General features: G+C 45.7%; 1 protein-coding gene across 5 annotated transcripts in view; it reads left to right on the top strand.

The window, feature by feature from the left end:
• Window positions 1-12,301, top strand: part of TMEM131L (transmembrane 131 like) — a 177,343-nt gene that overhangs the window by 128,860 nt on the left and 36,182 nt on the right. For 3 of the 5 annotated variants that reach the window (XR_014812792.1, XR_014812793.1, XM_021101486.2), the window contains exons 20-25: window positions 2,526-2,653; window positions 5,089-5,231; window positions 7,907-8,093; window positions 8,301-8,486; window positions 9,751-9,900; window positions 10,762-11,384. Coding sequence is in view for 2 of the 5 variants with exons in the window: in XM_021101486.2 (XP_020957145.2) it covers window positions 2,526-2,653; window positions 5,089-5,231; window positions 7,907-8,093; window positions 8,301-8,486; window positions 9,751-9,900; window positions 10,762-11,384 (1,417 nt within the window). In the remaining 3 variants the exon portion in view is untranslated. Of the gene's footprint in view, window positions 1-2,525; window positions 2,654-5,088; window positions 5,911-7,071; window positions 7,149-7,906; window positions 8,094-8,300; window positions 8,487-9,750; window positions 9,901-10,761; window positions 11,385-12,301 lie in introns of those variants that run through there. The other 2 variants (XM_084972625.1, XR_014812794.1) reach the window with 2 other exon arrangements.

Raw genomic sequence — 12,301 nt, 5'->3', positions numbered from 1 at the left:
GCAGCCTGGTTTCTGAGTTTTCACACATTATGTCTGAGGGTCACTGGCGTGGCTGAGTGTTTTCCTTCCCAGTGTTCTGGGCTTGAGATCAGTTTATAAACGAAGCATCTTGGGAGTTCCCTGGTGGCTCAATAGATTAAGAATCTGACGTTGTCACTGAAGTGACCAGGGTCGCTGTTGTGGTGCAGGTTCAGTTCCTAGAACTTCCATATGCTATGGGCCCAGCCAAAAAAAAAAAAAAAAATCTCTTTAAAAAAACCCACATGTACACATGCAGACACGGATTCGTGTATCTCACTGAATTTCTACTACACACACGTCACACGTGTATTGAAATGCCTTGGGTCTTTTCATTGTTGTCATCTGTTGGCTCCAGGTGAGCTCAAAAGAGGAGGGCCATAGATAATCTCCAACTCATAGCGAAAACAGACACATGAAAGCAAGCTTTTGAATGGATTTTTATGTATTTATTTATATGTCTATGTATGTACATATTTATTTATTTTTGCCACACCTGTAGCACATGGAAGTTCCCAGGCCAGGGATTGAATCCGAGCCACAGCTGTGGCCATGCTGGAGCCTTTAACCCACTGTGCCTGGCCGGGGGTGGAACCGCGCCTCCACCGTGACCCGAGCCACTGCAGTTGGGTTCTTAACCCACTGTGCCACAGCAGGAACTCCTCAAGTGGATTTTAAGCAGAGACTGACTTACAAGAAGAAACACACACATCAAGCTCCTTTCCCTTTGTTAGTGGCCTCAGCAGCGAGCCTGTCCTGTCCTGTCCTTCTCATTCTTTTCCCTACCAAGCAGTCTCCCAGGGCCGTAAGCTGGCAGCGGAGTCCAAGATGTTAACAGGTATTCTGTCCTGTGACTATTTAATCATGTGTAATTTGAAATTCCAAAAAAATAATGCCAGTTTCATTTATTTATTTATTTATTTATTTATTTATTTTACCTTCTAGGGCCACACCTGCAGCATATGGAGGTTCCCAGCCTAGGGGTCAAATTGGAGCTGCAGCTGCCAGCCTACACCACAGCCACAACCACGCAGGATCTGAGCCGCATCTGTGACCTACACGACAGATCACGGCAACACCAGATCTTTAACCCACTGAGCGAGGCTGGGAATTGAACCTGCATCCTGATGCTGCAGAGACACTGCTGATCCTGTTATACCACAGCGGAAACTTCATACTTTTACTATCCTAAATTGGCAGCTTTCTCTTCAGCATTCCTATGTGTGTAAAACAGAGTTGTTCCCTTCCTAAAGATTATAATTTCATGCAGACGAATCATATACCATCAGTATCTCTTCTTTCAGATAAAATGGGAAATGCTGGTAGTAACTCAAGGGTATAAGAAATTTAAAAACTAAAAATGCAGGCAAGAAATATTACGCAGACTGAAGGGTTATAGGTCTTAAAAAATTAAAGTATTTTCATGGAGAAGGAGCTAGAAAAAACAGTGGAAAGAGGGAAAGGCCACCACAGTGATAAAGAACTAAATCTTAAATCTTAAATTTGGACCACAAAATTTATTCAGAGGAAGTTAGAAATCTTGGAGCAAAAGAAGAAAGATGTGGGAGTTCCCATCGTGGCGCAGTGGTTAACGATTCCGACTAGGAACCATGAGGTTGTGGGTTCGATCCCTGGCCTCGCTCAGTGGGTTAAGGATCCAGCGTTACCCTGAGCTGTGGTGTAGGTCACAGATGTGGCTCGGATCCCGTGTTGCTGTGGCTCTGTCATAGGCCGATGGCTACAGCTCTGATTGGACCCCTAGCCTGGGAACCTCCATATGCTGCAGGCGCGGCCTACAAAAGGCAAAAAGACAAAAAAAAGGAAGATGTGAATAAATAAAGATCTTTCTCCTGAACAGAGAGACTGAATATAATAAAGAACGTTTCTTCATAAACTGGGGCTCAGTGTTAAAGAGGGTGTGGGATTGTCTAGGAGTGGATGGGTCGTTAGGTCGGATCCCTGTAGTGTTTGGGGTGGCGGGCGGGGAGACTGGTTTGTCTGTTTTCTTGGTGATGTTTTCCATCCATAGCATCTTTGCCTTGGAGGCCTCCCACCCCAGCTCCCGTCTCTCTAGGAAGCACCCCTCTTTCCTGTATCCACGTCAGGTTGTCCTGCAGCCTCAACTTGTCGGCTGTGGCTTGGGAACTATCGATGGGGATGAATTCAGGATGAACACGTTCCACAGGTCAAGTTGGGCGGTCAGATCCAGACATTAGGGAAAAAGTACCTATGCCTATTGTGGCTCGGTGGTAATGAACCAGACTAGTGTCCAAGAGGATGCAGGTTTGATCCCTGGCCCTGCTCAGTGGGTTAAGGATCTTACGTTGCTGTGGCTGTGGCATAGGTCACAGGTGCAGCTCCGATTCGACCCCTAGCCTGGGAACTTCCACATGCCGTGGGTGCGGCCCTAAAAAGACAAAAGACAGAAGAGCAAAAAAAAAAAGGTGCCCTTAGAAAGGCGGACTCTTGCTGCCCGGGAGTTAATCGCGTGTGTTACTAACTTGCAGGGTGTGCGTTCTGACGAATCCGGGTCTGGCATCCTCCACCTGAATCTGCAGCCTCTGGAGAGGAGACGGGTCGGTGTCGTGTTCACGCCAGCTGACTACGGGAAGGTCACCTCGCTCATCCTAATCCGGTAGGTGTGTTCCTGGCCGTGGCTTCCCCCCGTTGGCGGATGGTCTTTCTCAAGGATGCCTCCGCTCTCTAGCCAAGAGCTGACGTTTCTGCTCAGTCAGGCGCTCGGAGGTGGTAGGGGAGGCTGTGGTGGAGGGGACCCGCTGCCCGAGGCCCCACGCTTTGCTCCCGTGCATCGAGTTCCTTCCTTGTACCTCGGGGAGGGTGTGCCCACCTCTCCAGGGGCGGCACGACCCATCCCAGAGCATCTTACCCCCAATGATAGAGAAAGAGCACATAGGTGAACACACACACCCACCCACACACACCTCCCCCCCCACACACACACATACTTACTGCTCTGTCCTCAGCTCAGAAAACCAGTTGACACACAGCTGTGTACATTTTCACTCCTTAGCGTGTGGATTGACATCACTCTCACATCTGTCGGTCCTGCTTCTGAAATTCTCTGTAGCCCCAAAGAACAATGGAAAAAAAGTCCTTGGTTGAGCCCACTGGCTCTTTGTGTTTGTTTGTTTGTTTTTGTCTTTTTAGGGCTGAACTGGTGGCATATGGAGGTTCCCAGGCTAGGGATCAAATCGGAGCTGTAGCTGCCGACCTACCCCACAGCCACAGCAACACCAGATCTGAGCCGTGACTGCAACCTATACACCACAGCTCACGGCAACGCAGGATCCTTAACCCACTGAACAAGGCCGGGGATCGAACCCACAACTTCATGGCTCCTAGTCAGATTCCTTTCCTCTGCGCCACGACGGGGACTCCTATTTTTGTTTTTTGTTTGGTTCTCTATTTTTTTTTAAGTTTTATTGAAGTGTAGTTGATTTACAATGTTGCGATAATTTCTGCTGGACACCAGAGTGATTCAGCCAGGTAGGTCTATACACACATCCATTCTCTTTCAGATTCTTTTCCCACATAGATTATCACAGAATGTGGGGTCGAGTTCCCCCCACAGCCGCACAACAGGTCCCCGTTGGCCAGTCATTCCATGTACCTCAGTGTGTCTTTGCCCATCCCCAGTGGCTCTCTGTACTTCTTTTCCTTCCTTTTCAGTGAAGTTTTATGCTGATTTAAACCGCTGAATGTTCTTCGTTCTTTCCCCCTCTCTAGTCTTTATTGAGAGTCCTTTCAAAATTGCACAGTAAACACAGCTCTGTGTCAGAACTCTCTGCCTTGGTCAGATGTCCAACATGAACTCAATGTTTTTTAATTAATGACTTTTTCGTTATTTGTTCAAGCTTTTCTAGTGTCAGATCAGCTGGCAAAGACCTTCTTAGTCCGGCCTTCCTTTAATCTATCTTAGGAGTTTGTTCTTCTGCCAGTGCTTGCTACTAAAATGAAAATGCACTAAGATAAGGTTCTTAAAAGAGTTTATCCTAGTAAACATTTTAACCAGTGCCTTACTGGAACAAACTAATACCTGATGTTCCAGGGAGCACTTGACCGCTCTGCTGACAAGGTGTTTCATTTCACATCCATTCTTAGGAAGTACGGAGATAAGCTTTACCTCATCCCGGCTTCAACTATTGCAGACTTGAAAAGAAAGTCTCCATTTTTTTTTTTTTTTATAGTTGTTTATTTATTGTTGCGGAGTTTCTGTATGGAGAGAACACAGTATTTTTCTGGAAGTGGTATCCATCATATGACATCACCTCAAGGCTTCAGTGGATCGCTAAAGGTTTTCAGGCTTTAGATGAAGATGTCAAGATATCCCAGGGTATTTTGCATAATTCAGAGTGAATTCCCTCTCTGCTTGTAGTATTTGCATCAGTGGTCACTGGCCTTCGGTGCAGTCTGCATCATTCGCACACCATTTGCGCTTAACTTTTCCATCCTAGGAATCATGATTTCAGTTAATGGAAAGCCGAAGCTAGTCTGAATTACTGATGAACGAATAAGACCTTGAGTAGATGCCCCCTATTTGTGGAATGCTGTTTTGAATCATTGGTTGGAAAGACAGGGTAGGATTTCATGTCTAGAATTATCCCTAAGGCAGACTTTCTTAGAGCCACAGTTACTATGAAAACGCCTAAATTCACCCTGTAACCAACTTTTATCAATTTGTCTAAGTTTGTTGGTGTTTCTCTGTTTCCCCCAGTTTACTACTTCACGTTTAGTCTCTGGGAGGTCTGATCACCCTCCTGTTGCCTGACTAGAAAAACATGGGTTTGTATTCTTGGGTGGCGATGGAGGTGGTTTGCTCATTCGGGCCCGGTCAGCTTGCCTTGATCTGCCGGCCTTGGCTGCTTCCATGCCCTCGACTGCACCTCCTGCCCTGAGATGGGGATGGCAGGAGATGCCACGTGTTTAAACTTGATTGATTTTCCCCCAGAACTTTAAAGATGTTTTTGCTTACTAGGAGTAATTAATTCAGGCATATCGTATCTGCGACCCTCTTGTAATGTGTTTTACTTGCTTCTCCCTTCTCGGTAGGAATAACTTGACTGTTATCGACATGATTGGTGTGGAAGGCTTTGGAGCGAGAGAGCTGCTGAAAGTGGGCGGAAGACTTCCTGGCGCAGGAGGTTCCCTGCGATTTAAGGTGCCCGAGTCCATGCTGATGGACTGCCGCCGACGTGAGTCCGTGCGCAGGGTCTGTGCGCTGGGTCCCGGCACCTGGTCCGAGTGTGTGGTCTGTGTGCACTGTCCATGTGCACGGTGTGTGCAGTGGTGTCTGTGTGTGTGGTTGGTGCGACTGATCTGTGTTCATGGTCCAGGCATGTGGTCCATATGCCTGGCACTCAGGGCAGGCTGGGTGCTAACGCCAAGAGCAAAAGGAGCTTATAAGAAGATTCTTCTAAAAATTTACCATAAGTCCTTTGTATTGATGCAGATAATTAAATCAGGCAAATTTTCAAGCATTTATAGGCTGGTACCTAGGAACAATAGCCTTAGGTACTTAACCCAACTTAAATAATAGATATGGGGGGATGTTCCTGTCATAGCTCAGTGGAAATGAATCTCACTAATATCCATGAGGATGCAGGTTCGATCCCTGGCCTCGCTCAGTGGGTTAAGGATCTGGTGTTGCCATGAGCTGTGGTGTAGGCTGGCAGCTGCAGCTCCAATTCGACCCCTAGCCTGAGAACTTCCATGTGCCTTGGATGCAGCCCTAAAAAGACAAAAAGACAAAAAAAAAAAAAAAAAAAAAAAAAAAACCCAGATATGGGGGGGAAGTATAATATTAAGTTACCAGTAGAGTGTCAAATGTTTAGGATAAATGCTATGCAACTTAATTAGGTTATCAGTTACCTAGTTATAGAAAATCACACCAACATAGTAAGTGGGGAGAAGGTGAGCTAACCTGCGGAGTTTTCTGCAGTACTGGAAATGTTTGACCTCTGTGCCAGGCGGTACAGCAGTCCCCGCCACGTTGCCTAATGAGTGCTTAAAATATAGCTCATGTGACTGGGAAGATCAACTTTTAAATTTATTTAATTTTAATTTAAGTAGCCATAGGTATCTAGTGGCTGTTGTATCAGACAATGCAGGTTTAGAGATATATTTAAGTGTCCCATTAGGAATTCCTCAATTTTGCATGTATTTAAATTAAATACTTTTAAACTACTTATATTGGTTTGGAGAACTTCCTCAGGACAAAACAAAAATCAGACATGTACAATGTTTTTGGCAAATTCTGTCTTGTTTTCCTATTATTATTTTTAATTTCAGGAATACACGGAAAGCATTTTAGTGTAGCAGTATGTTTCCTGTTGAGAAAATTGATTGTTAATGTATAGATGCGGTGTTTTGTTTTGTTTTGTTTTGGCTGCGCCTGTAGCATGTGGAAATTCCTCGGCCAGGTATTGAACTGGTGCCACAGCAGCGACCCGAGCTGCTGTAGTGCAGTGACACTTCTGGGTCCTTAACCTGCTGTACCACAAGAGAACTCCTTGTAGAGGTTTTTTTCTTTTTTTGTCTTTTTGCTATTTCTTTTGGCCACTCCCCGCGGCATATGGAGGTTCCCAGGCTAGGGGTCGAATCGGAGCTGTAGCCACCGGCCCACGCCAGAGCCACAGCAACACGGGATCTGAGCCACGTCTGCAACCTACACCACAGCTTACGGCAACGCCAGATCGTTAACCCACTGAGCAAGGGCAGGGACCGAATCCGCAACTTCATGGTTCCTAGTCGGATTCGTTAACCACTGCGCCACAACGGGAACTCCTGTAGAGCTATTTTAATACCTGATTGGGTTTTTTATTTTAGAAAACTATGTTGGAGTTCCCATGGTGGCTTAGTGGTAAAAAACCAACTAGTATCCATGAGGATGCAGGTTCGATCCCTGGCCTCACTCAGTGGGTTAAGGATGCTGCGTTGCCATGAGCTGTGGTATAGGTCACAGACACAGCTCTGATCCCATGTGGCTGTGGCTGTGGCATAGCCTGGCAGCTGTAGCTCCAATTTGATCCCTAGCCTGGGAACTCCCATATGCTGCAGGTGTGGTCCTAAAAAGACAAAAAAAAAAAAAAAAAAAAAAAAAAAACCAAAAAGAGGCCTGTACTAAATGAGCACTGCATTTGAAAAGATGAGCCGTTTTGCATTCAGAGTCTATCAGAGTGTTCATTTTCTTCCTTCATTCATTCAGTAGATTAGAGTTGACCTTGAAAGCTGGAAGGAAGGAGTATACAAATTGTAGAATCAGAGAAAATGTTAGTCCTAATTTGGATTAGCTTGTTGGGGTATAAATTTATAGGCGTATTTAAAAATTTGATAACTCTTCCTTTTTTAAAATCCAAGCATGAAATGTGTGTAACTGTTTACTGCCTCATAATGTAGAGGGGTGTGCAATGTGTTTTTCACATGTCTGTGATGGATTTACCCAGAAGCACACACCCCCTCCTCACCAGCCCTGTTCAGTGAGTGATGACCTCAGGGCTCAGGAGGCGTGGTGGCTGCTGGTAAATGCACTCTTAGGCCTCCCAGAGGAATAGACTTTTCACCTTATCCTTTAATAAGTAAAAAAAAAACAAAAACAAAAAAGCAAAGAGATTTTGGTTACTTTTGCTACCTAGGCAGATTATTTAACCTAAGAAAAACCTTGACTAGTTAAAGATTTTTGTCATATTTTGGTAGTATAACAGAATCTAAAACTAATCTAGACATTACCTAGGAATCATACTTGGAGCTTATATTGATTTTTTTTTTACACATTTTAATCATGTTGATCATGGTTTGCGGATTCAATAAATTTATTTTGAATGAATTTTGCAGTTCATCTGTACTCAAAATCACTTTTCATCCTCACTAGAACTGAAAGACAGCAAGCAAATTTTATCAATTACAAAGAACTTTAAGGTCGAGAATATCGGACCGCTTCCTATAACCGTGACGTCTCTGAAAATTAATGGGTATAATTGCCAAGGTTACGGATTCGAAGTGCTGGACTGTCACCAGTTTTCCTTGGACCCCAGCATGTCCCGGGACCTCAGCATTGTGTGAGCACTGGAGCTTTATTGTCACTCAGCTCTGGGGGTGCATCGACCACAGTTTAGGGGAGAACCACTTTTCATCGGTGGGGGGGCTTCCGTTGGTTTTATGTAAGTAATTTACCTGGTAGAAGTAAGCAGTGGTGCTGCCATTACGATGGTTTTGTCTTGTGTCCAAAACGAAAACAAAGTTCTGAAAGATGCCTCTTTTGTCAGGTTTACGCCAGACTTCACCTCTTCCTGGGTCATTCGGGAGCTGACTCTGGTCACGGCAGCGGACCTGGAGTTTCGCTTCACTCTGAACGTGACTCTCCCTCACCACCTGCTGCCTCTGTGTGCGGACGTCGTCCCGGGACCCAGCTGGGAGGAGTCGTTTTGGAAGCTCACAGTCTTCTTTGTCAGGTGAGCCGCCACCTTCTCCACGGTCCCTCCGTCACTAGGTCGAGACTCGTGGCAGTGCTTATTACCCAGTGCTATCCAGGCGTGTGAGTGGAGTGGAGTTTTTGTTGCTTTGAGAACCCTGCCATTCCTGAAGTAGACGAGGTAGTTACTGGTAAGCTCGAAGGTAATAGTAAACGAGTTGTTAAGAGAATCATAGGCCCTTGGAGTATAATGGACAGTTGCATCCTGTCCTTTTCTTTGGTGGTCACAGAGGAAGGTAGAAACGTGAAGATCTAAAAAATATAGAAACATCACGTCCATGGTGTGTTAGGAGCTCATTGCAACAGCAATTTGAGATTAGAAGACTAGAAGGACCCTTTTATTTTTTATTTTTTGGCTGCGCCCACGGCATGTAGGAGTTCCAGGACCAGGAGTTGAACCCGAGCCACAGCAGTGACAGCACTGGATCCTTGGCCAGCTGTGCCACCCTTGAACTCTTAGAATGACCTAAGAGTAACTGTAAGATGTGATTTTTGTCCTGGAAATGGCTTTCAAAATTGAATTGGAATGTCCAAATTGTAAATGTTCACATTGCAAAGAAATGTAACTTTTTTCATTTTTAAGAGAGGTAAGAAATTACGATGTCAAACAGCTTATGGAATTTTAATAGTATATCTCTGGTTGGTTCCCATTGATCATTATCACTCTCCTGTAATGCTAAGTCTTTTTTTTTTTTTTTCCCCTTTTTTCATGGCCACACCTGTGGCATATGGACATTCCCAGGCCAGGGACTGAATCCAAGCTGTAGCTGCGACCTGTACCACAGCCAGATCCTTTAACCCACTGCACCAGGCCAGAGATCAGACCTGCCCCTCCATAGCAACACAAGCCACTACAGGTGAATTTGTAACCCACTATGCCACAGTAAGAACTCCTAAAGCTAGTTTTTTTTTTTTAAGATTTTAGTTTTCTTTATTATAGTTGATTTACAATGTTCTGTCCATTTCTGCCATACAGCAAAATGACCCGGTCATACATACATATATACATTCTTTTTCTCACACTGTCCTCCATCGTGTTCTATTGCAAGTGACTAGATACAGTTTCCTGTGCTCTACAGCAGGATCTCCTTGCTTATCCACTCCAAATGCAATAGTTTGCATCTCCTAACCCCAGACTCCCAGTCCCTCCCCCTCCCTTCTCCTCCCCGGAGGCAACCACCAGCTAGTCTTTTTAATGCCAGTCAGAACCAGGCAGTAATGAACCTTGTTGCTCTCTTCGTCAGTTTGTCCCTGTTGGGTGTGGTTTTAATAGCCTTCCAACAAGCCCAGTACATCCTGATGGAATTCATGAAAACGAGACAGAGGCAAAACGCAAGCTCTTCTTCCCAGCAGAACACCAGTCCCATGGATGCCATCAGCTCCCATTCTCATAAGTAAGAGTTCTGGTGGGGGTGGGGTCATGGGGGGGGAATTTTCACCTTGATGTTACTCATTTCTTTTTTTCACTCCAGGATCTTTATTTATTTATTTATTTATTTTTGTCTTTTTACCTTTTCTAGAGCCACTCCTGTGGCATATGGAGGTTCTCAGGCTAGGGGTCTAATTGGAGCTGTAGCCACTGGCCTACGCCAGAGCCACAGCAATGCCGGATCCGAGCCACATCTGCGACCTACACCACAGCTCATGGCAACACCGGATCCTTAACCCACTGAGCAAGGCCAGGGATCGAACCCCCAACCTCATGGTTCCTAGTCAGATTCATTAACCACTGAGCCACGACGAGAACTCCGATGTTATTCATTTCTGATTTTAATTTAAGATAGTAAACATTTCGATTCCACATTTATCTTATGAAAATTTTCTGTCTGTCATTGTATGACAGCTATGACATTTCTTTCTCTTTTTTTTTTTTTTTGTCTTTTTAGGGTTGCACCTGAGGCATATGGAGGTTCCCAGGCCAGGGTTTGAATCAGAGCTACAGCTGCCGGCCTACACCGCAGCCACGGCAACACCAGATCCTTACACTGAGTGAGGCCAGGGATCAAACCTGTATCCTCATGGATGCTAGTTGAATTGGTTACCACTGAGCCATGACAGGAACTCCTGACATTTGTTATAAGGTAGACTTCATGTAAGGACTTAGTTCATTAAATGCCCAGAGCTTTAGAAGAACGAAGGTTAGGACCCCTTGGTCTAGCCCAGTGTTGACTGCGACTTCTTTTTCCCAGAGTTAGAAACAGAGAGAGTTTTATTGGGTTTGCTTTTCTGTGACATGTTTTTCTTCTTGAATGCAGAGGCAACTGCAAGAACTTTCTCGAGCCTTACGGCCCCTCTGATAAAGGCAGAGGGAAAAGCTGCCTTCCCGTGAACTCCCCACAGAGCAGGATCCAGAACGCCACCAAGAGGAGCCCGGCCACCTACGGCCACTCGCAGAAGAAGCACAAGTGCTCAGTCTATTACAGCAAACACAAAGCCAGCACGGCCATCACCAGCAGTGCCACCACGGCCACTGAGGAAAAGCAGGTGGGGCCCCCGAGCAGCCCCCCGTGTGGCGCTCGAGAGGACACGTGCACCGACGTGGTGGCCGAGAACTGGATCCCCCTCAAGTATGCGAGTGGCCTAAACAACCTGCAGAAGAACTTAACCCCTCTCAAACCCCTCATGGATAAAGAGGAGAACACGCTGAAAAGCGCAGTCGTTGTCCCCAGCGCTCCTTCCGAGTGTCCCGCGAAGGAGGGAGCGCAGACTTGTATGTTTCCTAAGGAAACGAACGTGCACATCTCAGAAAACACAGCCGAGCTCAAGGAGCGCGAGCTCTGTCCCCTGAAGACCCCCAAGAAACTACCTGAACTCCATTTGCCGAGAAACGCACCTCAGTCCCCGGCAGACTTACCAGAAATTTCCCGGAGAAACAATGGTAATCTTTTCACCCTGCTTTGGGGCTTCTCCTCTCCTGTTTGTCTCCAGTCTGGTTTTGGTGAACTTTGTTCCCCCTGTGGCTTCACTTTTCATCGTGGCTGCTGAATTTTCAGTTCCTGCATGGAGTTTTCTTAGCAAAGGTCTAAAGGTTGGAAAACCACTTGTAAGGTGGGAAGTTGAGGATGGGGCACCGAGTTTTTAGAGCGTCGTGGTTACGAGGTTTACTTTTTTGTACCTACCTTAGAATAATGTGCATGTTGCATTTTATTTTTCCAATTATCTTTTTTTTTCCCCTGCTTTTGCTTTTTAGGGCTGCACCTGTGGCATATGGAGGTTCCCAGGGTAGGGGTCAAATCGGAGCTACAGCTGCCAGCCTACGCCACAGTCATAGCAACGCAGGATTCAAGCCACGTCTGTGACCTATACCACAGCTCACGGCAACACCAGATCCTTAACCAACTGAGCAAAGCCAGGGATCAAACCCACATCCTCATGGTTCTTAGTTGGATTCCTTAACCACTGAGCTACAAAGAGAACTCCTTTTTTTTTTTTTTTAAATGGCTGCACCCAAGGCATAGGGAAGTTCCCTGGCCAGGGATCGAACCTGCACCTCCACATCAACCCGAGCTATTGCGGTCTGGTTCTTAACCCACTGTACCACAGCAGGAACTCCTAATTATCTTTTATCTTGGCTTTTCAGACTGTTTTCAGAAATCACTCAAATGTTTCTGACTGAACAAAACTTAGCAGCTTTCTGTGTTGAAGAGCTGTGTTCTGTATCACATGCTTCTCGTTCCTAGTTCTTCTCTAATCGTGTCCCTTGGTTAAAAGAAGAAAGATGTTCTCCTCTAGCAGATGCAGGTGGTAAAAATGCAAGTAAAACTAGACTAGGAAGTCTACCTGCACATACATTTG

This window comes from Sus scrofa, chromosome 8 (genome assembly GCF_054392235.1).
Source record: "Sus scrofa isolate SSC_HxYL_T2T_F1_AM1 chromosome 8, Sscrofa_HxYL_maternal_Yorkshire_Landrace_v2.0, whole genome shotgun sequence".
Classification (NCBI taxonomy): Eukaryota; Metazoa; Chordata; class Mammalia; order Artiodactyla; family Suidae; genus Sus; species Sus scrofa.
This window is presented reverse-complemented; position numbering and strand designations above follow the sequence as displayed.